This window comes from Aotus nancymaae, unplaced genomic scaffold (genome assembly GCF_030222135.1).
Source record: "Aotus nancymaae isolate 86718 unplaced genomic scaffold, 86718_ANA_hifiasm-v0.15.2.pri h1tg000028l, whole genome shotgun sequence".
In the NCBI taxonomy this organism is placed as follows: domain Eukaryota; kingdom Metazoa; phylum Chordata; class Mammalia; order Primates; family Aotidae; genus Aotus; species Aotus nancymaae.
The window spans coordinates 39,180,177-39,205,999 of NW_026988441.1; the positions used below are offsets into that span (position 1 = coordinate 39,180,177).

Sequence of the window (25,823 nt, forward strand, 5' to 3'; positions counted from 1 at the left end):
CCTGGAACTCTCTTCGAGGGGCCATGTGGCGTGTGACACCGCTGGCAGCGCGGTGCTCAGCCTCGTGGGGACGTGTGTTTAGTGCCTGGCCCAGGCAGGGCAGGAGGGTGAGCCCTGCAGGAAGGGGCTGCCACAGTGTAGGTCGGGGAGGGGAGGCCTGCGGGGAGCAGCGCGGGGCCGGCCTTGGAGGGTGAGCTCGGCTGAATTACCCTACTCCGGGCCCAGGTTCCAGGAGAGTCTTTCTTTTTTTTGAGATGGAGTCTTACTCTGTTGCCCAGGCTGGAGTGCAGTGGCTCCATCTCAGCTCATTGCAAGCTCCACCTCCCAGGTTCAAGCCATTCTCCTAGCTCAGCCTCCCAAGTAGCTGGGATTACAGGTGCCCACCACCATACCCTGCCTTTTTTTTTTTTTTAAGTAGAGACAGGGTTTCACCACATTGGCCAGGCTGGTCTCGAACTCCTGAGCTCAGGCAATCTGCCCACCTCGACCTCCCAAAGTGCTAGGATTACAGGCGTGAGCCACTGCGCCGGCCCCAGGAGAGTCTTGATCTAGAGCAAGGAGTGCAGCCTGAGACAGTGGGTTCTACGGGGCATGGCCTTCGGGGCACCAACCCTAGGCCACCTCCAACCCCAGGAAGACGCAGGGTCGGGCTGAAAGCTCGGACCCTCTCCACACCCACCTGCACTCCGGCCCCTGGCCTGGCTGGCAGAAGGGACTGCGGGCAGCCCAGCGGGGGAGATACAGGTGCTGGGTCTGGCTTCACAGAGATTTTGAGGTTTTCAGTTGCTTCAGATATCCTCAGCCCCGCTGCCTGCGAGCGCCGCAGAACACCGGCCTTTTGAAGCACGTTTCTGTCTGTTACCGACACCAGGCTGTTCACGTCACTTTGACACAAATCAAGCTACCAAAGTAGCAACAGACCCAGAAAGGTTTAATAAAATGCTGTAAACCTGAGTACATCGACACTTCTTTTAAAATGACACCGGAATACTCTGAAATGGTTGCAATTCAGCGGCTGCAGAGGCAAGCAAAGCGGTGTAATTAGGGAGACAGCCAGCCAGACAGATGGGGCGTGGCCTTGGTGATCTGTGGCTAGGAGGCCCACCTACCCCCAGGGCCTGAGGAGGGGAGGAAAGTAGCTTCCTGAACCCCAGCCCAGGGACCAAAGGTCAGGCACCTTTTCCAGGTACCTCCTCCCCACCCCCTGCAAGTTGGAAGGGCAGCCTGGAGGGGGAGTCAGCTTCCACAACAAACAGTGAGGATCTGAGAGCCGCTCTGTGCCAGGCCCCGACTAGGAGTTGGGACACGGGGTGACCAGGGCCCCCACCATCTGCTGGAGAGGGCTGATGGCACGCAGTAGACCTTGGCTAACTCTGGGGTACCCTGGTCTATGTCTGCCCTAAGGACAGGCTTGGGTGCTGTGGGAACACCTGGGCCCTGCCTCAGCCCTGGGGAGAGAGCAGGGAAGGGGCCCCACGTGCTAAATGGGCTGAGCTGACTGTGGGGGCAAGTAGGGAGCTCTGGCGGGTTGGAGAAAGGCCTTGCAGATCAAGCCCACATTGTGGCACCTCTTGGGCCCCTTCTGCCAGGCCACACTTGGACAGCATGGGGCCTCACCCCTGTCATCCTCACCCCTTCCTAGGCGGAAATCAAGACCAAGGTCAAGGTGCTTCCAGAAGTTCCCTTCCCAGAACTGATGCGTAATCAACGCTGCCCTTGCCGCCGGCTGTCTCCCCTGAGCGATCTCCCACATCGGGTCATGAGGAAGTATGGACAGGGGGTGACAGCTGGACACCTGAGGCACCAGGCAAAGTGGGGGGGGTGTGTGGTAAGGGGCAGTCGGGGAGGGGTGTGGTAAGGGGCAGTTGGGAGGGGTGAGGGACGCCCTCAGTGGCTGCATCTTGGACAAACCAGCTCAGGAGAGGCCCTTGGCTCCTGGTGCATCCCTGTTAGCCCCTCTGACAGCCTGTGGCCGGGTCCCTGCCACCTCCAGGGAGCCACTGTCCCCTCCTCCTGCAGAGGGCCCTCCGACCAGTCAGCAGGGACCCCCAGCATCTGACCCACTACAGCCCCAGCCATAGGGCCTACCCCAGCCCAGGCTCCCGCGACCGCCAGCAACTACCAGGGCCCCTCACAGGAGACGGAGCCACTGGTGCTGCCAGCCTTGGTGCTGACATCCTCACATCTGACTCACTGGCCGGTCCCCCACCTCCAACATCCCTGACCTCCTGCTTCTCTCTGTGGCTGCCAACGGGCCTCACTGGCTGCTTGCCACCTGCTGCAGCAGGGACTCTGCACAGGGCAGACAGTCCCTCCAGAGACACAAACCTGGCCACGCCTCGGGCACTCCACCACTCACGCAGCCCTGGGAGGCCTCCCTTCACCCCAAGTCACAGAGGGTCCTCTACAGGACCTCCCCCTCGGGCTCCACCTGCCCTCGGGACGCCTGTGAGGGTACACACGGCTTGCCCCTTCCTGCTCTTTGTGCTTTGGTAAAGGAAGAGGTAGAGCATTCTCCCCTTACAGCGTCAACCCAGGGAAGGGCCAGGCAGGGCGGTGCTCCTGCGCCCTCCAGGCAGACAGGCTCCGCCCTCCTCCGGAGCCAAGACGGCCTGGGAAGATTCCAGGAGCCAGCGCGGCCCCGGGAAGGGCGGGAGCACCACCTAGTGGCCTTCGGAGGATGGCGCAGGGAAGTCCCGCTGCACACCCAGCAGGGTTTCCAGTCACCAGCGAAGCCCAGCGACACCACACACACACACACACACACACACACACACACACAGTCACATGTACGCGCACTCACATGCACGCGCGCACGTGCACACTCACGCACCCACCGCACGGCCTCGCTGCGGACATGCACAGGGAGCCAGGAGACGGTCCTGGAACTCAGCCCACCGCAGCAGCACCCCGGCTGCGCCGGTACCTCCTGGGAAGGGGCATGTCCACTGCGCTCCACACGCGGCTGTGGCACCCCGCCCAGCCCTCCTGCCTGCAGGGCCTGGCCCGGACGTGCCACAGCAGAGGCTGAGAGGGAGCGGCTGCAGGGTCATCCTGGCCAGGCCCCTTCTGGGCAGTGTGGACGGTGACCCTTCACCAGGAATCGCCTCCGCTCAGCCGTGAGGCAGCACAGCCCAGCGGTCAGGGGGCTCAAGACAGCACTCCTGGCTTTGGGGACACCTGGGGCCACTCACAGCTCAATGGGAGGCACTCTGGGGTGCAGAGCACAAGCTCTGGCAGCCTGGGAGCTTTGGCTCTGGGGATACACATCCCCCTCTGCAAAGCTAGTGGGTGACCCCGGGCGGTCCAGAAAACCTCCAGCCCTCACACCCCGACCTTTGCCGGCCTCACCCTGCCACCACACCACACCCAGCCACGTACCCGGGATCCACCCCGCAGACACTCACCAGGACTTGGGCTCCCCGAAGTGCAGGTAGTTGATGCTGTACAGGTCCATGTCCTCGGTGTGCCAGGCGAAGGTGGTCTTCCACATACCGAAGTACAAGTAGGGCGTGTTCACGCCCTCGATGATGGTGCCGCACTCGCGCTCCACCATGTCCAGGATGGTGCGGAGGCTGCCGATGTTCCACTGGGCCACGTCCTGCAGGGCGGCAGAGCAGCATCGGCAACCACCCGGCCACCCCCGGCGCCTGCGAGGCCCAGGGGGTCGCTGCCCACCTTGGCCCACCCCAGTACCTGAGGCCCCCAGGGCTGGTCACACCCTACAGACTTCTACACGCTTGTTTTCTCTGTGTGAGACTCTCGCCCAGGCTGGAATGCAGTGGCACAATCAGAGCTCACTGCAGCCTCGACTGCCCTGGCTCAGGTGATCCTCCTGCCTCAGTCTCCTGAGTACCTGGGACTACAGGCGTAGGACACCATGCCTGGCTCATTTTTAGGTTTGTTTTTTTTTTTTTTGTAGAGATGAGGTCTCACTCTGTTGCCCAGGCTGGTCTCAAACTCTTGGGCTCAAGCGTCCCTCCCACCTTGGCCCCTCTAAATGCTGGGGTTGCAAGCATGAACCACCATACCCGGCCTAGACACCTTTTCTGAAGGGCTCAATGCCAGCCTGGCCCTTCCAGGAAAGGCCTCAGCACACTGCCAATGTGTACCAGGCGGGCAGGGCCTGCCAGATTCCACTGAGCCGTGTGCTTCCTGCTGGGGCGGGGGCCTTATGTCGAAACCTGCAGTTTGGTTGTGCATAATTAACGTGTCTCTAAGTCAATGACACGGAAGGAGAAAAACAGTCACCACGCGGGGCTAACCCAGAGATGATACCGGAGCTGAGGCTCAGTGACAGCCTTGCCACAGCTTCAGACCGAGGGGACGAAGAAAGCTTTCAGAACCAGGCAAACAAGGACGAACACCCACCCACCAGGCACATCTATTCTTAATGCCACAAGCAAACAAACCCCGTCTTGTCCTAAGAGCTCATAAAATACGCATTAGTCACTGCAGTCTCCGGAGAGGCTCACGGCCTGCCGAGAGGCTGAGAGGAACCCAGACACGCTTGGGAACCTGAGCTCCTCTCAAAGCCGGAATCCTCCGCACACCAGCTGTTCCCGTGCCAGCCTGACTGGCTCTGGGACTTGGCAGGACCAGCAGTTCCTTTGCAAGTTGAGCCCTGGCAGGAGCCCAGAGAGGCACGGAGGGAGGAGGAGAGGGAGGCAGTGAGGAGACCCCGAGGGGAGGAGGGAGGCCCCCAGCCCAGGCTGATCTGGGCGAGAATTCATCCTGGGACCAGATCAAGTCGCTTCTCTGCTCTGGGCTCAGTTTCCGCCCCTGTAAAAGGAGGCTGGTGCATAGGTCAGGCGTGGCAAATACGTGCCAAGGAAGCCCCCAAGCTTCCTCTGGAGCCTGTGGCGGGTCGGCCTGGGCCCGCACAGCCTGTGTGTGGCTGCAGTCAGCCCACCCAGAGGCTCTTCTGCACTGGGCTCTAAGGCTGGACTCGTACTCAAAAACAGTCAGGCAGGATCCGGAACAGAAAGACAAGCCCCAGACCAAAAAGAAAAACTTGCAAGACACAACTGATAACCAAAATACACAGTGAACTCTCACAATTCAACCAGAAGACGACAAACAGCCCGGTTCAAAAACTGGGGAAAAAATGGCCAGGCGTGGTGGCTCACGCCTGTAATCCCAGCACTCTGGGAGGCCGAGGTGGGAGGATCACTTGAGCCCAGGAGTTTAAGACTAGCCTGATTAACACGGTGAAACCTTGTCTCTACTAAAAATATAGAAGTTAGCCAGATGTGGTGCCGGGCGCCTGTAGTCCCAGCTACTCGGGAGGCTGAGGCAGGAGAATCGCTTGAACTCGGGAGGCGGAGGTTGCAGTGAGCCGAGATCACGCCACTGCATTCCAGCCTAGATGACAGAGCAAGACTCCGTCTCAAAAACAAAAACACACAAACACACAAGAAATGTTTATAGCCGCACTGTTCATAACAGGCAGAGAGAGAACACAACGCAAATGTCCATCAGCACACGAACCGACAAACACAACGTGGTGTGCAGTGGACACCTCTGCCCCCAAAATCCAAAATCCACAATGCGCCAAGGTCCAAAATGTCCTGAGTACAGGCAGGACGCCGCAAGTGAACACTCCGCAGCTGACTTCACGTGGCCAGTCATGGTTAAGACACGGCCAACACTTCGTTTCACGCACAAAATTATTAAAAACTGCATATTTAAAGTACATATGAAACACAAATGAATTTTGTGTGTAGACTTTAATATGGCTTGGCTCCACAACCCCACTAAATCTCATGTCGAACTGCAGGTCCCAAAGTTGGCGGCCAGGCCTGGTGGGAGGCGGCCAGATCGTTGGGGTGGATTTCTCATGAAGGGGTTAGCACCATCCCCTTGCTGCTGTTCTCACGATAGTGAGTTCTCGCGAGACCTGGCTGTTTAAAATCACATGGCACTGCCCCTCTCTCGTCCTCCTGCTCCTGCTGTATAAGACAGCTGAATCGGCCTCTCCTTCACCTTCTGCTGCAAATCCTGAGGCCTCCCCAGCCATGTTTCCTGCAGAACCATGAACCAATTAAAGCTTTTTGCCACTCACTACCCAGCCTCAGGTCTTTCTTTTCTTTTCCTTTCTTTCGTTTCAGAGACAGAGTCTTGTTTTGTCACCTGGGCTGGAGTGCAGTGGCCAGACTGGTCTCGAACTCCTGACCTCAAGTAATCCACCCGCCTTGGCCTCCCAAAGCACTGGGATTACAGGTGTGAGCCGCCATGCCTAGCCGTGGTGTTAGTAATCTTTTTTTCTTTTTTTCTGGAGTCTTGCTCTGTCACCCAGGCTGGAGTACGGTGGTGCAATCTCGGCTCACTGAAACCTCCACCTCCAGGGTTCAAGTGATTCTCCTGCCTCAGCCTCCCGAGTAGCTATAGGCATGCACCATCATGTCCGGCTAATTTTTTGTGTTTTTAGTAGAGATGGGGTTTCGCCACTTTGGGCAGGCTGGTCTCAAACTCCTGACCTCAGGTGATCCAGCTGCCTCGGCCTCCCCAAGTGCTGGGATTACAGGCGTGAGCCACCATGCCCAGCCTCAGGTACTTCTTTACAGCAATGCAAGAACAAACTACTACAGACTTGGGTCCCATCTTCAAGATATCTCAGTATGTATGTGTGAATATTCCAAAATTTAAAAAAAATCCCAAATTTGAAATAAGCCGGACTCATGTACATATTTCGGATAAGAGATATTCAACCTGTATATCCCTGCAGTGGAGTATTATTCAGCCATGAAAAGGAATGGGGCTCTGACACAGGCCAGAGTGTGGATGAACCTTGAGGGCATCACACTTGGTGAGAGAAAGCAGACAGGAAAGGCCACACAGCGTGTGATCCCGTTTCTATGCAATGTCCAGGACAGGCTCATCCAGAAACAGGAAGAGGATGCGTGGGTGCCAGCCTGGGGGTGACAGGGAGAGCAGGGAGTGGCTGCTGATGGGGACAGGGTTTCCTTTCGCAGCAATGGAATGTTCCAGAACTGACAGTGGTAACTGCTGCATGACTCTGAAGGAATGTACTAAAACCCATGGAATTGAACTTTTTAAATGGGTGAATTGAGGGGCATGTGCATGACATCTGAAGGGTGCTATTTAAAACAGAAACAGATCCGTTAACAAAAGATCCCGCCTAATACAAACAGCCTAAAATGCTACGTGGACAACACCAGCCACGTGCCGGGCAGGCCTGACTGCACACTCACACCAGCACGCAGCCTTAGGCCCTCAGGTCCCTGGGCGTGAACGCCCCCCGTCCCGGGCAGCAGCACGTCACAGTGTGGGTGGCAGAGCCACACCTGGGATGCTGGGGCTGCCAGGAGTCCCTGATGCCAACCCGCGCACACCGGGAGCACCGTCCAGGCTGCGGTGGAGACCAGGGCGGGAAGTGACCAGTGTGCGGGCACAGTGGCTGCCCCTCCCACAGACGGCCCCAGCTCCGGACTGGGCACAGAGCACGTGACCACGGGCACACGTCCCAGCTCTGGGCTTCAGTGTCCCCACCTAAAGCAGGCAGGCTGCTGACGCTGACCGCCCCCTGCCCACGATGCCAATGCCTATTCCTGCTCCTGCCTGGTGGCCAGGGAGATGGCTCTTGTCATGTCTGCAGAGATCAAAGGGGCTCCAAGGCTCCTAGAAAGCCAGGGGTTTCCTGTCAGAGTCACTGGGAAGACCTCCCTCACAGCCACAGATCGGGGGCAAGGCTACCATCCTGGGCCCGGGTGGATGGAGCCCTGGCCTCCCCCTACCTCAGCAGCTTCCAGGAGGCGCCAAGGGCAAGGGCGGAAAGTGGGCCTGAAACCAGATAGAATGGGGAGGCCCAGTCCTGAACTCACGCTGCCCAAGAGGGCCGCTCCGAGCCTCAGCTGCCTGACGTGGGAAACGGGCAGCCTGGGAGGCTGGGCCCCTCTGCCTCAGCCGGGAGGGCTTCAAAGCAAGCAGGGAAGCAGGGGACAGCCAGCCCCGCCAGACCAGAGGCAGCTCCAGGAAGCAGCTCCCTGTCAATCTACCGCTGGACCCTCTGCTGCTGAGCTGGCTTTTGGGGCCAAACCCACACTCCTTCGAGCAAGGACTCTGGGAGGTGCAAGGCCTGGGGTGGCCAAGCCCCCGTGGGAACCGCGTGTGCACTGGGACAGGAGGGAACAGGAGGTGGCCAAGGCTGCTGCATCTGCCCGAGCTCCCCCGGCACACAGCTGTTCCCCTCGAGCTGAACCAGGTGCGGGGCGGCCACACGTGCAGATGGGACCGGCCTGCCACACCAGGACTGCAGCTGTGCGCTCAGGGGCTGAAAGCTCCCCAAGAGGAGGCCGGGCCGTGCGCCCTCCACAAGCCTGCCATCCACTGTGGAGTTGGGGGAAAGCGGGCGCCGTCCTGGGAGGACGGCTGCACACCCCATGCCCCATTCTATCAGTGGAAAACTGAGGCCCAGGAAGGAGGTGGCGGGGCCGGGAGCAAAGCTGGCGGATGGATGCCTGGGCCTTATGCCTGGCTCCACGCTGAGGGAGTCTCCTCAGCTTCTCCAAGCGGGGCTCACTGAACAGAATCCTCTGTGTGAGAAACCGGCGTCCTCGGCTCAGAGAGCAAACCGAGTCCCACGCGGGCCACAGCGCAGCCAGGCTAAACTACACGGGGCAGGGCAAGGCCGGCCACGGCCTCCCGACGCTGCTCTACACATGTCCGCCACGCAGGCCACATTTCTGGCGTCCAGCAGGGCCGTGGGGGCCTTATCCCTGAGGCCGGGCCTCTGGGGGTGCCCACCAGCTGCCCTCAATGGAGGGCCTGGGCTGTGCGGACAAGGGGAGGTCCAGCAGGCCAGGCCCCAGAAGGGAAACGGGGCCCCCTCACCCCAGTCTCTGGGGCCCTAAGCGCAAGGCAGGGACCGGGCTGGAGCCAAATCCAGCAGGCGGCCTGGCTGGCTGAGGACTTGAGGCTCCCCAGTGCCAGGAAGACGAGCACAGGGACTAGAAAAGTACACATGTGTGTAACGTGCCGTGTGCCGGCTGCTGAGGCCAGAGGCGGAGCCAGGGTGTGCTCAAGACAGGGGCTGCGGGGTGTGGCTGGAGGGGCCCTGCAAAAATCAGAAAAAGCCTGGCTTCCTCTTTCTTCACCGCAGGACATGGCCTGCAGCCAGAGCCGGGGCGAGGCGGTCAACCTTGCCCGCCTGGAAGCTTCATCTGCTAAGGCAGAGTTCCGTTCAGGGCCCTCCCTGCCGCCACCCTCGAGGAAGCTGGTCCTGTTCTTCCCCAGGGCCTCGTACTCACGTCATCGTATAAAGAGCCGCTGATGTCAGCCCCATAGATCGGGGAGACAAAGGTGAGGTTCTTCCAGTATTTGCGTTCAAGGTCATCAAAGTCCTGGTGTCGCGGGGTACAGTACCTGGTGAACAAACGCCCCAAAACCAGCTCAGGGTGGGGCCTGGGTGCCACACAGCCCACCCTCAGCCACCAGGAACCCAGAGCACCCAGGACAGAGGCAGGAGGAGCTCTGCTTAAGACTGCCCACTGCCCCCGCCCAGGGTACCACGTAACCTGCTTGAGTGTGGGAGAGAGCATTTCCACGGGTGAGCAAGTGGTGCAAACCCACGCAGCCCCTCAGCTATCCTGGCCCCGGGCACCCACATCAGAAAACAAGCCAGGGGAAGTGGGCATGGGACAGAGGCCCCGGGTGGCTCTTGTCATCCCTGTGTGGCAAAGACCAAGCTCAGATGACAGACCAGGGGCTGGGAAAGTCAGGCGAGCAGGACAGACCAGGCCCTGCCCTGGCGCCAGAGCCACAAGGTATGTGGACCTCAGAGAGCAATAGGGTGGGGGCCACAGACAGGGAGGAGGGCACAGAGACGGGATGGGCCTGCACAGCACAGAGGGTGCATGGCTGTGCCTGTGGAACCAGGGACCCACACTCGGAACACTGCCAGTACATGAAGGTGCCATGTGTAGCCACGCATGTGCCCATGGGTGTGCCCACATGGGTGTGCCTGACAGGTATGTGTATGAGCCTACGTGTGCCCGTGTCCAGTAAACATGCCCACGTATACCCATGTGTGTGCCTGTATATGGATGTGTGTGTGCCCGTGTGTACTCTGTGTGCCTGTGTATAAACATTTGTGTGCCCATGTACTGTGTGCCTGTGTATGGAGATGTGTGTGCCCATGTACTGTATGCCTGTGTATGGACATGTGTGTGCCCGTGTACTGTGTGCCTGTGTATGGATGTGTGCCCACATGTACTGTGTGCGCCTGTGTATGGACATGTGTGTGCCCGTGTGTAGATGTGTGCCTGTGTATGGACATGTGTGTGCCCGTGTACTGTGTGCCTGTGTATGGAGATGTGTGTGCCCGTGTGTACCGTGTGTGCCTGTGTATGGAAATGTGTGTGCCCGTGTGTACTGTGTGCCTGTGTATGGAGATCTGTGTGCCCGTGTGTACTGTGTGAGCCTGTGTATGGACATGTGTGTGCCCGTGTGTACTGTGTGCCTGTGTATGGAGATGTGTGTGCCCGTGTACTGTGTGTGCCTGTGTATGGACATGTGTGTGCCCGTGTGTACTGTGTGCCTGTGTATGGAGATGTGTGTGCCCGTGTGTACTGTGTGAGCTTGTGTATGGAGATGTGTGTGCCCGTGTGTACTGTGTGAGCCTGTGTATGGAGATGTGTGTGCCCGTGTGTACTCTGTGCCTGTGTATGGAGATGTGTGTGCCCGTGTGTACTCTGTGCCTGTGTATGGAGATGTGTGTGCCCGTGTGTACCGTGTGTGCCTGTGTATGGAGATGTGTGTGCCCGTGTGTACTGTGTGCCTGTGTATGGAGATGAGTGTGCCTGTGTGTACTGTGTGCCTGTGTATGGAGATGTGTGTGCCCGTGTGTACTGTGTGAGCCTGTGTATGGAGATGTGTGTGCCCGTGTGTACTGTGTGCCTGTGTATGGAGATGTGTGTGCCCGTGTGTACTCTGTGCCTGTGTATGGAGATGTGTGTGCCCGTGTGTACCGTGTGTGCCTGTGTATGGAGATGTGTGTGCCCGTGTGTACTGTGTGCCTGTGTATGGAGATGTGTGTGCCCGTGTGTACTGTGTGCCTGTGTATGGAGATGTGTGTGCCCGTGTGTACTGTGCGCCTGTGTATGGAGATGTGTGTGCCCGTGTGTACTGTGTGTGCCTGTGTAAGGACATGAGTGTGCCCATGTGTACTGTGTGTGCCTGTGTATGGAGATGTGTGTGCCCGTGTACTGTGTGTGCCTGTGTATGGAGATGAGTGTGCCCGTGTGTACTGTGTGCCTGTGTATGGAGATGTGTGTGCCCGTGTGTACTGTGTGCCTGTGTATGGAGATGTGTGTGCCCGTGTGTACTGTGTGCCTGTGTATGGAGATGTGTGTGCCCGTGTGTACTGTGTGCCTGTGTATGGAGATGTGTGTGCCCGTGTGTACTGTGTGTGCCTGTGTAAGGACATGAGTGTGCCCGTGTGTACTGTGTGTGCCTGTGTATGGAGATGTGTGTGCCCGTGTACTGTGTGTGCCTGTGTATGGAGATGTGTGTGCCCGTGTGTACTGTGTGCCTGTGTATGGAGATGTGTGTGCCCGTGTGTACTGTGCGCCTGTGTATGGAGATGTGTGTGCCCGTGTGTACAGTGTGTGTCCGTGTATGGAGATGTGTATGCCCGTGTGTACTGTGTGTGCCTGTGTAAGGACATGAGTGTGCCCATGTGTACTGTGTGTGCCTGTGTATGGAGATGTGTGTGCCCGTGTACTGTGTGTGCCTGTGTATGGAGATGAGTGTGCCCGTGTGTACTGTGTGCCTGTGTATGGAGATGTGTGTGCCCGTGTGTACTGTGTGCCTGTGTATGGAGATGTGTGTGCCCGTGTGTACTGTGTGCCTGTGTATGGAGATGTGTGTGCCCGTGTGTACTGTGTGCCTGTGTATGGAGATGTGTGTGCCCGTGTGTACTGTGTGCCTGTGTATGGAGATGTGTGTGCCCGTGTGTACTGTGCGCCTGTGTATGGAGATGTGTGTGCCCGTGTGTACAGTGTGTGTCCGTGTATGGAGATGTGTGTGCCCGTGTGTACTGTGTGTGCCTGTGTAAGGACATGAGTGTGCCCATGTGTACTGTGTGTGCCTGTGTATGGAGATGTGTGTGCCCGTGTACTGTGTGTGCCTGTGTATGGAGATGTGTGTGCCCGTGTGTACTGTGTGTGCCTGTGTATGGAGATGTGTGTGCCCGTGTACTGTGTGTGCCTGTGTATGGAGATGTGTGTGCCCGTGTGTACTGTGTGTGCCTGTGTATGGACATGTGTGTGCCCGTGTGTACAGTGTGTGCCTGTGTATGGAGATGTGTGTGCCCGTGTGTACAGTGTGTGCCTGTGTGTGGACATGTGTGTGCCCGTGTGTACAGTGTGTGCCTGTGTATGGAGATGTGTGTGCCCGTGTGTACTGTGTGTGCTTGTGTATGGAGATGTGTGTGCCCGTGTGTACAGTGTGTGCCTGTGTGTGGACGTGTGTGTGCCCGTGTGTATCGTGTGTGCCTGTGTATGGACGTGTGTGTGCCCGTGTGTACCGTGTGCCTGTGTATGGACGTGTGTGTGCCCGTGTGTACCGTGTGTGCCTGTGTATGGAAATGTGTGTGCCCGTGTGTACTCTGTGTGCCTGTGTATGGAGATGTGTGTGCCCGTGTGTACTTGTGTGCCTGTGTATGGACATATATGTGCCCGTGTGTACTGTGTGTGCCTATGTAAGGACATGAGTGTGCCTGTGTGTACTGTGTGTGCCTGTGTATGGATGCACGTGTGCCCATGTGTACCTGTGTGTCCACATGTACCCTCATGTGTGCTTGTGCCTTCGTGTATGCCTGTGTGCCCTCATGGGTACCTGTGTCTGTGCCCTCGTGTCTGTGCCCTCATGTGTGCCTGTGCTCTAGTGTGTGCCTGTGCCAGTCAGGGAGCCCTTTCTGAGGAGGGGCCAGCCACCCAGGCATCACAGGAGGGTGTGGAGGACGTGCTCCGAGGCTGGGGACTGGGGCGCCGCCCGTTGTGTGTTGGGGAGCCCTGGGAAGCTGAGGTGAGGGCGGTGTGGGTCAGCCCAGGCTGGGAGAGGGTCCGGATCCACCCTTGGCTCAGGGGTTGCCACCGCCCACGCTGGGCACACAGAGCAGGCCAGCATGCTGTGGGGGCTGCGTGTGCCACGCCTTCTCTGCCCCCAGGGCTCCCATGAGCAGGTGCGCTCCGGGAGCCAGGGCCAGACCGCCCGCCCTGCGTACTTCTCGCTGTTGGCCAGGCGGCGGTACTCGCCCACCGTCATGGCCTTCTTCTGGATGTTGTACTGCGTGAACAGGCCCGACTGGCCCGTCACCACCTGCTGGATGGGGGCGGGGATCACCACGTCGTCAATGTCGTCGTACGTCTGCCGCGGCTTCCACTCCTTCGGGGGGATGATCTGCAAGACCAAGACACGAGTGGGTGGCACCCTTGGAGCCTCAGGGCGAGGCCAGAGAGCAGACTGCAACGCCGGCTCCCCGGGGACCAGCACCCCCCAGATCTGCACCTCAGGACACCCCCCTCTGTTGCCTTATCAAACTCCCAGGGAGACTCTGCAGCCAACAAGCGCCTCTCCTGCTAGGGCAGAGCCATCTCCCAGGACTGGAAGCTGGGCACAGCCCCCCACAGCACCAGGGCCGACCCTGACACATGTGTGCAGGATTAGACTCAGCAAACATGGGGGGATGGGGCGTGTGTGTGTTCTGGCATCTGGAGGCTCACAGACTCACATTTTGAGGCATGTGTGATTGTTGTTGTTGTTTCTGAGACAGGGTCTTGCTATGCCACCCGGCCTGGAGTGCACTGGCACAATCACAGCTTACTGCAGCCTCCAACTCCTGGGCTCAAGAGATCCTCCCACCTCAGCCTCCCGAGTAGCTGGGACCACAGACTTGCACCACCATGCCCAGCTCATTTTTTATTTTTTATTTTCTGTAGAGATGGAGTCTCATTTTGTTGCATAGGCTGGTCTCAAACTCCTGGCCTCAAGTGATCCTCCTGTCTCAGCCTCCCAATGTGCTGGGCAAAGCATTTTTAAAACGGGACTCTTCCCACTTGGTCGTAAGCGTTGCAGCCCACCATGCCCTCTAGCAGCAGGAAATGAGAACTGTGCCCGCCGGCTACCACGAGGTCACCAGGGGCCACAAGCACCTGGACACCAGGGGCTGGAGTCAAGATTCACTCTAGTGGCTCCACTTGGCCGAGGCCACTATGGGGCAACCCAACTTCTAGGCACTAGGAAATGCTGGGAAATAGATCCGACCCCACGGGCCTCCCACACCGCCTGGAGCAGGCCGACAGGAAGCGCAGGGAGGGTGACTGCACCACATGGGACGGGGGCAGGGTCAGGGGCTGTAGGGCAGGACAGGAGCTGTGCTGAGCTGGGCACTGTGCAGAGTGTGCTGGGGCTCAGAACACACATCCCCTAGGCGGGAGGAACAGCGAAGTTCCCATCTGACCACTGAGGAAACTGAGGCACACAGCAATCCACAACACAGCCCAGGGCACCACTGGGGTGGGTGGGCAGACTGTGGCCCAGGACCTCTAGCTTGGCAGCCACATGGAATTCTAGCACCCCAGGGAAGCCCTGGGCCACCTTGGACACTGAGACATGCAGACAAAACAGCAGAGGACAAGGACTGGCACCCGTCAGGTGCCCCATCCAGGAGCTGAGGGACCAGGGCTATCAGGGGCACACGTCTAGCCCTGGGCTCCTAGCCTCATCCCCAGCCTTGTGCTCCCTCCTCTGGTGGGAGTGAGCCTCTGAGCCGACAAGCCCAGATTCCAGGCAGCCAGTGGGCACCAGAGGCCTTCGAGGCACCAGGCACCCTTCTGTGCAGGCGCTCCCGGCCGCTCTGGGTGGCCACACTCAGTCCTAGGGTGGGGTCTGCAGGCCCCACGCCTTCTTCCAAGGGTCACCCAGGCCACCCAACTGCACAGGGAGAAAGAACTAACCCCCCAGCTCCAGCTCATCTGCCAGGAACCTGGAAAGCCGCCCCTCCACGCTCAGGACCCCCGAAGGAAGAGCTCCGTGTTGAGGCCCACGTCGCTGGCAACTTCCAGAATGGCTGAAATCCATTTACCGTCCCCAGGGACCCAGCGATCGCATGAGCTAAGAGACTGTTTTGCTTGGCAATGAAAACACTTATCCTCCAGGTGCTTGTTAATGACGGGAAGGTGTGGCCTCCGCGGCCGGTACGCGCGGTCTCTTCAGCAAAAGCAGTAACAGCAGTAGCCGCAGCAAGCAGATGGCTCTCAACTGAGGGGGTCCTGTCCCCTGGGAGACACCTGGCCATGTCTGGGGACATCTGTGGCTGTCATGACTGAAGGTGCTCCCGGCAGGAAGTAAGTGGAGGCCAGGGATGCTGCTCAACCCCTGCAGTGCCCGGATGGCCCCGCCCCAGAGAACCACCCGGCCCCAGGTGCGCAGTGCCAAGCAAGGGGAAGCAGAGTGAAACCAAGGTGAGTCAGGTCCCAAGGAAAGGACAGTCCAGGCTCGTGCCGGCTCTTTCTGGAGACTCGCCACCCTTCCATGTCCACTGTGGCCACAGCGCAATAGGTGCCTGGGGCTGCTGTCACTGGCACCGGCCGTGCGATGGCAGGGTGCCGGAGCAGCAGCCGGGATGCCCTTCTCTTCCATTTCAAGGGGGCAGCTGAAGAATCAGTGAGACGCCAAGATGTTCGGGAGTGGAAAGGCAAGAAATAGCAACAAAAGGGCCTGAGTCCCAGGCACGAGATGCTCCTGCCGAGAACGGAGCTGGGTGATGACAGGCTCCACGGGCCGGCGCCGCTCTGAATCACACAGGCGCCGTCTCCCCCTCAAAAAGCCCCAGTCTGCTTCTGCAAGAGACTTCCACCAACCCAGTCCGGCTCCACATCCAGGCCAAGGCTGCTGGCCGAGAGGAAGCCGTGAACTCGCCCCTTCAGTGCCATGAGAGAAAACTCGTCCATCATCCTAGTCTGCGAAATGAACAAAACGCTTCACTCCCGATTTCCCCGCTCTCGAAACAGCGCCTTGGGTGACTGTTCATCCGTCCCCTCCTCGGCAGGCGCTGTGTAGTAAAGACATCTGGGAGCCACGCGGGAGGCTCCGAACACCCCCACGGCGTCTGCGCCGCACGCACGGAGCCACACTCTAGGTGCCACACCCCAGGCAGGTGCTGACAGGAGGCGTGAACGAGGGCCACTTCCAGCTGGGCTCAAACCCGAAGGCTCTGGGAAAATCCCACAGGGCGTTAGAGGACAGAAGTGACAGCCCACATTCCTGCCGAGACGCGGATCCAGGAGGAGGGCTCCAGGTGGGAACGTTGAAAAGAAGGCAGTGAAAGCTGCTCAGGGCGATCCCACTGCCACACGTGCGCCTTCCAGACCTGGGGCAGTCCCCAAAAGTCCCTCACGCAGGACTCCTGGGGGGACAGCTTCAACTGGGGCCAGGAGGGCGACAGGCCACACACCAATGGTGAGAGGCAGACGCCAGCGAGCAGTACAACTGAGGGTGGCCAGGGCCTCCCCTGCTGGTGCCCACCTGGGAGGCAGCTGAAAGGGGGCACCAGAAGCTCCCACTCCTCCTAACAGGATCCCAGACAGGGCCTCCTGGGGCTCCTCTCACCCCAGTGCTTCCCGAGTGGCCAGGGACACCTGGCTGTGGAGGCCCCAGCAACGCATGGGGGGCTCCCAGCAGCCAGGGCACCGCTGGCTCCAGCGCCCTCTCAGGGCTGTGCCCGCAGCTCCCGCCCCTACCCAGCTCCATGGGGTCTACAGAGCTCTGCTGGGGGAAAGTGGGGATGTATAACCAAACACAGTTTTGAAGGAACCAGGAAACCCTCCAGCCCCACCCCCACACAGGCAGGCGTGCACGCACACACACACACAAAGGGTGGTCAAGGCAGGGAGACCAGGGTGAGAGGGGGACCCTGACACCCCCACAGCTCGCTCAGAACCCGCAGGGACCTGTGTTCCTTCTCTAAAGAGGCTGACTGCTCCAGCTAAGGACCCCCTATTTGGACGATGCAGGGCTGCCCAGGGCCAAACCAGATGCTTCCCTGAGCCCATCTGTCCCCACAGAACTGCACAAGGGGGTATGTGCGTGCCACACACGGGTGCCAACGTGACTCTGCAGCTGCCAAGCTCTCTGGGCTGTGTGAGAGCCACCTCCCCCTCTCTCTGTTTCCCGTGTGCATACACAGACACACACACACACATGCACAGATATGCACACACATGCACAGACATGCACACACATGCACATAAACACGCATACACATACACACAGACACACACACATATCCCCTCCACGGCACGGGCCCCTGGCAGCCCCTACTGCCCAGCCCCCTCCACGGGTTTGAAAAAGGATTCTCCGCATGCGTCCCAGGAAAAGCAGCACAGGAGGGAGGCCGCTGCAGGGGCGTGGGAAGGAACACGCAGAGCACAAGGCAGGAAACCACACTCCCCACATCGGCCTCCCTAAGACCCTGGCACCGAGAATCTCAAGGGGCAACTGGCTCGGTGGGGGCGCAGAAGCCTGAAGCAGCAACATTGGGGCTGAAAGAGGCGGCAGCAAAGGAGGCAGCGAGGGAGAGGCGGAGCGGAGGTGCCGGCGTGGGAGACAACAGTCCAGCTGGGAACCGAGGCCGCGCCCAAGGCCGCCGTGTGGAGGACAGAGGGAGCTGCAGAAGCCAGGGCCACAGAGCCTGGTGGGAGGTGAGGAATGAGAAAGAAGTGACGGGGTGGGCCTTTAAAGGTGCCCCAGGAAAGAGCGCAGGGCAGTCTGAGATGCTGACTTCCCACAACTTCCTTACATCAGGACGCCGTGGATCCAAAACCAGAAAGAGCTGCTGCATCCTGGGAAACGCGCAAGTAGGTCAAGGGCAGGAGACAGAGGCGAACGGATAAAGGGAGGCCATGCCTGTCCCACCCGCCCTACGGGCGCCAGGGAGAAGAGGAGGAGGACCTGGCCCCTTCCTGGGATGGCGGCCTGCAGCCTGGAGGGCCAGGGAGGATAGTTTAAGATCAGACAGGAGAACCGAAGGCTTTTAAAAAGAGAACTGAAGCCAGGCCAGCAGCAGCCGGCACGGTTCCGCCCCTGACACAGATGAGCTGCCATTCCCACATCGTCATGCTGTGTCACAGACAAACAGCAAGCTTAGTGATGCACACCTGTGGTCCCAGCTACTTGGGAACAGAGGCTAGAGGATCGCTTGAGCCCAGGAGGTCAAGGCTGCAGCGAGCCATGATCGCACCACTGCGCCCCAGCCTGGGCAACAGAGCCAGACCTCATCTCAAAACAGAAAACACATCCGCCTTGGTGGGGAAAAGACGGCGTCAGACGGCTTCCCTCACTCTAAGACTGGGAGATGAAGACCTAACGATGCAAGTTTGGTACTGAAAGATCACTAGGAGAGAGACGAATGCTAATGACAAAACCAACCAAAGCCAGGGATGCAGGGGAGGAGGGCAGGGCGGGGGAGGGCCAGGAGATGCAGGCGGCCTCGGGGTCAGCACACTGCGGCCCTCGGGCCAAATCCAGCCCCTTCTTGCTTCTGTATAAGCGTTTAAGAAGGCTTTTTTCTTTTATTTCTTTTTTTTTCATTTTTAAGTGTTTGGGGGAAAAGAAAAAAGACTACTACTTCAGAACACGTGAAAACAATATGAGTTTGCACTCTAGGGTTCAGGAATAAAGTTTTATTGACACAGGGCTTCGCACTTTCGTTTACAGGCTATCTGGCTGCCCTGCAGTCTGGCTCGCAGAGCCTAGGCGTTCAGCCTCTGGCAGTGTGTAGAGAACGCCTGCCGAGCCCCGGCCTCGCTGAGGAAGAGCAGTGAGTGTCACACAGCAGGCAGCTGGAAGAACCCAAATGCAAAGATGATTCAGCTTCCAGACAAGAGGTGAGCACTGCCCAAACAGGCTCACACCAGAGCACAGAGACTCACGGACCAAAGCACCCACCTTCGGGAACCACGAAACGTGCAGAAGAGCAGCACAGACTTTTCAGTTTGTTTTGTTTTGGAGACAGGATCTTGCTCTGTCCTCCAGGCTGGAGTGCAGCGGCTCAATCTCAGCTCCCTGCAGCCTCAACCTCCCTGGCTCAAGTGATCCTCCCACCTCAGCCTCCCAAATAGCTGGGACCACAGGCATGTACCACCACCACAGCCGGTTCATTTTTTGTATTTTTTGTAGAGATGGGATCTCACTATGTTGCCCAGGTTGGTCTCAAACTCCTGGCCTCAAGCGGTCCTCCCACCTCAGCCTCCCAAAATGCTGGGATTACAGGCCTGAGCCACCGTGCCCAGCCGAGCAGCACAATACTGTAGATACTTAGCACGTGGGGTTGGGGGTCTCTGTCTGTATTCAAACACACACACAAACACACGTGCACAAAACACCGGGAGAGAGACAGAAGACCTGGTAACAGTGCTGCTTCTGGGGAGAAGTTGGGGGCTGGTCGGGACACGGAGGAGACACTGGTCGCTCTCTGCCTGCACTGCTGCACTGTTCGAAGTTTCCTGACCCAGCCACTGCCATCTCAAAAACATTGTTTTTGGTTTGGTTTGACTTGGTTTTTGAGACGGTCTTGCTCTACTGCCGAGGCAGGAGTGCAGTAGCACGATCATAGCTCACTGCACCCTCTAATTCCTGGGCTCAAGCAATCCTCCTGCCTCAGCCTCCCAAGTAGCTGGGACCACAGGCAAGCACCACCACACCCAGATAAAAAACAACTGTTTGACTAGGAAAATAAGGCCTCCTCGGGCACTGACCACCCCTGGAAGGCTTCCTAGACTCCTGCTATCCCTCAGTGACACGTCAGCTCCCAGCCGGAACGCCCTGGTGGCCACTGCCCACTGGACTTCACTGCAGCACAGCTGTGTGTCCTCACCACCACCTGCCAGCTCCCTGGAGCCCGGGCCTGCACTGGTCACTTCTCAGGTCCAGTGCCTAGAACGGTGCCTGGCACACTGTCAGAAAGCCATCAACAAGTGCGTGTCTGCGAGCTGAGTGGCCCCGAAACAGTCCACGTGCTCGGGCCTCGCCTGTGGGGCTGGCTGAGCTGGGACCCGGGAAGTCTGCAGCCCCAAGGCGCAGGCTGATGGAGGGCCGCGCTGGGGCCGGGACATCACCCACCTTGGCCAGGCCCGCCCGGTGGGCCCCCTGCGATTCTATGTAGGCCACGTATTTGTTGAAGTCCTTAAATTCTTCCATGGTTGGGCGAAACGTCATGATTTTGCAGCTGGGGTTCTGGGCGCCGTGGTCCTCAGACCCCATGGCTGCAGCTGTGCGGGAACCACACCTGTGGAGGAAGACGAGAGAGGTGAGCCAGCGGTGCCGCCACGCCCGGCCCTCGGAGTCCGTCCTCCCTCAGAACGGAGCGTCTAAAAATACCGCAACCGCTAGGACAAAGGCAGCCGGGCCCTCGTGGCCGAGCAGGGGCAAGAGAGAAAACCAGGAGCACCCCGTCTCTCTGCTGAGCACGAAGGGCCCGAGGGCTGCAGCTCACGAGAAGCGGAGGCGTCCTAGTTTCTAAGGGCAAGATGACACCGGGAGCAAGTGCGCTAATTTTAAACGAAGCCTCGGAAGAACGGCTTTCTCATCAGAGACGCCCCAGGTGTGCCGGCGTCCACTGCAGGTTGCTCTCTCTGCTCTGAGCCAGATCGCAAGACAGGCAGAGGCACCTGCAGGTTTTCAGAAGTGAGGGAGGCCACGGTGAGGGTTACACGCTCAAAGGCGGGGGAACCCACCCCTCGGGGCAGGCCTGTGGGTCACGGGGGGCTGGACTGGCTGCTGCCAGCAGAACTCAGGCCCCGGCAGGAACCCTGACCCAGGGAGAGCAGGAGGCCAGGTCGGGACAGCTCATTTCCCACCATCACAGCTGCCCAGGGTCACGCGGATCATAAACCAGCCGGCTGGCCCACACAGAATGGGGGATCGAGGCCGAGTCTCCTGGCCAAGTGATTCACCACCGGCAACCACCTGGAAATGTCAGAATCACACTGTCCTATCCACAGGGGCTGCGGGCGGGAGCAGCTCCCTCCTGCCCTGAGAGGGCAGGAGCTGGCAGGAATTGGCAGGAGCTGGTAGGACCTGGTAGGAGCTGGCAGGAACTGGTAGGAGCTGGTAGGAACTGGTAGGAGCTGGTGAGCTGGCAGGAACTGGTAGGAGCTGGCAGGAACTGGTAGGAGCTGGTAGGAACTGGTAGGAGCTGGTAGGAGCTGGTAGGAGCTGGTGGGAGCTGGTAGGAATTGGTAGGAGCTGGCGGGAGCTGGTAGGAGCTGGTAGGAACTGTTAGGAGCTGGTAGGAACTGTTAGGAGCTGGTAGGAACTGTTAGGAGCTGGTAGGAACTGTTAGGAGCTGGTAGGAACTGGCGGGAGCTGGCGGGAGCTGGCGGGAGCTGGCGGGAGCTGGTGGGAGCTGGCGGGAGCTGGTGGGAGCTGGTGGGAACTGGTAGGAGCTGGTGGGAACTGGTAGGAGCTGGAAGGAACTGGTAGGAGCTGGTAGGAACTGGTGGGAGCTGGTGGGAGCTGGTGGGAGCTGGCGGGAACTGGCGGGAGCTGGTAGGAACTGGTGGGAGCTGGTAGGGGCTGGAAGGAACTGGCGGGAGCTAGTAGGAGCTGGTAGGAACTGGTAGGAACTGGTAGGAGCTGGTAGGAGCTGGTAGGAGCTGGTGGGAGCTGGTAGGAATTGGTAGGAGCTGGTAGGAGCTGGAAGGAACTGGTAGGCACTGATAGGAGCTGGTGGGAACTGATAGGAGCTGGTGGGAGCTAGCGGGAACTGGTAGCTCAGCCCCACCAGGAAGAGGCTTCAATCACAGACTCTGGGGAAGGGTCCTCCTTGGCAGGTTAGTCTCCAAATGCAAGGCAGAATCCCTCTAGGATTTGGAAATGATAAGAAGGACCCAAGTGCGTACAAATCCAAAAACTTAGAGAAAACTTAACAAAATCCACCTCCCCACCTTGTGACCCCTGAAGTCATCCAGGGCATAGAAAGCACAGCAGGGAGCTGCCAGTCAGTCCTGGGAGCTGGGCTCCTGGCCACCAAGGCACAGCCACCCGCTCCCAGACGCGCTCCCTGCTGTGGGCACTAGAGGGCAGCACACACCCAGGAATCCGTGCAGGGTGGTTCAGCAGCCCCAGCTGGGCTTGCACGGGTGTCCAGAACCTCCATCCAGGCGGAAGCAAACCCGGGGCGCCCCCAGCCTCCCCTGACTGCCCTGGGTCCACCCTGTACCCCGCCTACAGCACACAAGGCTGATACCCAGCACTGAGCCCCAGCCGGGCTGCTGCTGAGAAACCCACAAGAGTTGACAAAACCCCGCAGCTCCAAGCTCCAGTCCTGGCTGAGACCCTGCCCGCCACCCTTGCTCTGAGCAGAGTCCTCGAGACGTCTCCATGGGGTAGCCACAAAGCCAGTGTCTGCACAGGAGGCCCCGAATGCACCGTGGACGGCACGTGGCCCAATCATGGGAGCTGCCTGTGCCCAGACCAGCCTCTGATCACACCGGGCCTCCTAGGCCACCACACTGTCCCAGTAGGCCCCTCGCCCACAGAGAAGGCCCAGACCTAATCCTCCCTGCAACTGAGCCAGCCCCACAGGCCCGGCGATCCCCCGCACGCTGCACCTGCCCTCCTGCTCTCACCCAGACGAGGCCATGCGGCGTTCACCCAGGCCTGCGCGTTCCAGACAGTGGAGTGTGGCAACAGACGAGACTGTCCCCAGGGAGCCACCGGTTCAGAGGGAGCAGAGGCCGTGGCTGGACCACTGTGGGACCCTCGGTGCCAGCCTTCGTTGGGCACTGGTGAGGGCGGGCATGGGACAGGAGGGAGGACGGGGTGGCAGAACACCATTCCCTCGGGCCTCCCGCTGGTCCCCAGTCCTCAGAGGCCGGGCAGAAGGCCTGAGGCTGTCCCTGAATCTGCCGCAGACAGTGCCCAGATGCGGTGGTGGCCACAGTGGTCCCCACATCAGCACTTACTGGGTGCCTGACTCTGCTCTGTGCATCACAGGTGGTGATACAGTCGACTGAGCTTACGAGCAGAACACGGAGGCCCACAAGGAGCGGTTGTGGGCCTAGGCCACACAGGAGGTAGGCAGCCGGGCTGCATGTGACATCAGGGCACTGCCGTGACCTCTTGAGTTTCCCCCTGCGCTCTGGCACCTGGTGAAGCACTGGGCCCATCTGCACCCAGCAGCTCTCATCCCTGGCTGCCTCTCTGCAGGCGGCTCACGCATGGCCTCTTCCTGCCCCCAGTGACCCGCTGCAAAGGCCATCAGCTCCCAGGAAGCTCTTAAGCAAGAGTCCTGTCGGGGGCTGGCCCACCCACCCTCTGCAGGCTCTGACCTCCAGGTCATCAAAGCCCACCTGCCCCACAGGCCTGGCCACAGGGTGACCTGTGCAGTACAGAGCCTGCAACACTCCCGTGTCCTCCCGAAACCAGCTCCACCCAGGAAGGACAGGGCCTGGGGCAGGGCTGGGCGGCCCAAGGGATGTCTCAAAAAATAGATAAATAAATAATAAAATGGGGGCTCCCCACATCTCGCAGGGTTGAGGGCTCATCTGGAAAGCTTGTAGCCACAGCTGCTGGCAGCACACACTGCAATGCTGGGTGACATATGCCTGTGGCAGGTTCCACATCAAAACCCACACTGGGGAGACCCAGAGAGCCCTTCCATCTGGAGCCACTCCCTACAAAGGTGCTCAGGCACTCCACCCACTGACGCCCCCTAGGGGCAGCTGTGTCCACTTTTTAAAAAATTACTACGGTTTTTTGAGACAGCGTCTGGCTCTGTTGCCTAGGCTGGAGTGCAGTGGCGCAGTCACGGTTCACTGCAGCCTCCACCTTCTGAGCTCAAGCAGTCCTCCCGCCTCAGCCTCCCAAGCAGCTGGGATCACAGGTGTGTGCCAGCACACCTGGCTAATTTTTGTACTTTTTGTAGAGACAGGGTCTTGCCATGTTGCCCAGACTGCTAATAAACTCCTGGCCTGAAGTGATCCTCCCACCATGGCCTCCCAAAGTGTTGGGATTACAAGCATGAGCCACCGTGACTGGATATTTGTGCCTTTTGAAACGACATTGCTTAGGAGGTAAATTACAAAGAGGAAAACTAAAATGGTTGACAATTCCCACACTCCATAACCTTGACACACATGCAACACAGCTCGACAGTGAAGAGGGGATGTACTGAAACGCGGCCCTGCGGCCAACATTTCACATCACCAGGAACACAGCAGACAGGTGGCACACGATGACCTGGGGGCTCAGACACCCTGAAGGGCTAGAGGAGCTGCCTGGAAACAGTGACACACTCGAGACGGGGCCACACCAAGGAGGAGGGGGCTCTCAACTCACAGCCAAAGACAAGCAGCCCAATAAAAATGCATCAAGGCTGGTGGGCACGGTGACTCATGCCTGTAATCTCAGCACTTTGGGAGGCCAAGGCAGGCAGATCACTTGAGGCCAGGAGTTTGATACCAGCAAGGGCAAGATAGTGAGGCTCCGTCTCTATAAAAAATACAAAAATTAGCCAGGTATGGTGGTCTGCACCTGTAATCCCAGCTCGCGCCACTGTACTCCAGCCTCTCAGCCTGGGCAACAGGAGTGAAGCCCTGTCTCAAAAACAAACAAACAAAAAAACGGGCCATGGACTTGGGTAGACAGCTCTCCAAAGCAGATGAACAAGCAACGCGCACAGGAGAAGGTGCCCAGCGGCACTTAGTGCCAGGAAAATGCACGTGAGAGCCACGATGAGCTGCCACCCCACACCCAGCAGGATGCCAGAATCAGAACGGCAGACGGTCACGGTGTGGGTGGGGATGTGGAGAAACCGGGGCCCTCGAACACAGGCAGGCAGGAGGGTGATGGGGGGCAGCTGCTCTGCAGGGCGGCCTGGAGGTTCCCGGAAACGCCACACATCAATCCCACTTGACCCAGCCATCCCAATCCCGGGGATCTGCCCCAGAGAAATGAAAGCATCCATCAATGCAGAGACTCGTACACCATGTTCCCCAGCAGCACAATTCACAACAGCCCTTAAAGGTGGAAAGAACCCACGTGTCACCAGCGGAAGAATGCATCAGCACAACACGTCCAACCTTGCAGTGGAGTATGACGCAGCCATGAACAGGAACGGGGCTGTGACACAGGCTCCTCCACGTGGGTAAACCTTGAGGACATCACAGTGAGAGAAGCCAGGCACAGAAGGCCATGTGCCACCCCCCAGGCTACAGGCCTTCTCTGTGGGGAAATGAACATGTTCTCCAACTGACTGAGAGCCAGGCATGGGGCTCACATCTGTAATCCCAGCACTCAGGGAGGCTGAGGCAGGAGGACTGCTCTAGCCTGGGAGTTTGAGACCAGCCTGGACAACATAGGCAGACCCCATCTCTACCAAAAATAAAAATAAAAAATTAGCCAGGCATGGTGGTACACGCCTGCAGTCCCAGCTACTCAAGAGGCTGAGGCAGGAGGATTTCTCGAGGTCAGGATTTCGAGGCTGCAGTGAGCTGTGATTGTGCCACTGTACTCCAGCCCCTGGGCGACAGAGCAAGACCCTGTCTCTAAAAAGTAAATGAATAAAGATAAAATCAAACTGTGATAATAGTTGCACAAGTTTTTGAATATACTAAAAACTATGGAACTGAACACTTTAAATGGGTGAACAAATGAGTGTGCAAATTATATCTAATAAAGCACTTAGCAAAAAAAAAAAAAAAAAAAAATTAAAAAGAAGACCAAGCACAGTGGCTCATGCCTGTAATCCCAACACTTTGGGAAGCCGAGGCAGGCTGATCACTGGAGGTACAGAGTTC

At 58.7% G+C, this 25,823-nt stretch overlaps 1 protein-coding gene across 5 annotated transcripts in view; it reads right to left on the reverse strand.

Annotated features, from left to right (window-relative positions):
* Window positions 1–25,823, reverse strand: part of KDM4B (lysine demethylase 4B) — a 177,022-nt gene that overhangs the window by 92,560 nt on the left and 58,639 nt on the right. For 4 of the 5 annotated variants that reach the window (XM_021676633.2, XM_021676631.2, XM_064382045.1 and 1 more), the window contains exons 3-6: window positions 20,143–20,308; window positions 13,247–13,422; window positions 9,270–9,384; window positions 3,408–3,601 (exon numbers count right to left, since the gene is read on the reverse strand). In XM_021676633.2, the coding sequence (XP_021532308.2) occupies window positions 3,408–3,601; window positions 9,270–9,384; window positions 13,247–13,422; window positions 20,143–20,283 (626 nt within the window). In that variant the 5' untranslated portion in view covers window positions 20,284–20,308. The remainder of the gene's footprint in view (window positions 1–3,407; window positions 3,602–9,269; window positions 9,385–13,246; window positions 13,423–20,142; window positions 20,309–25,823) is intronic. The other variant, XM_064382046.1, reaches the window with a different exon arrangement.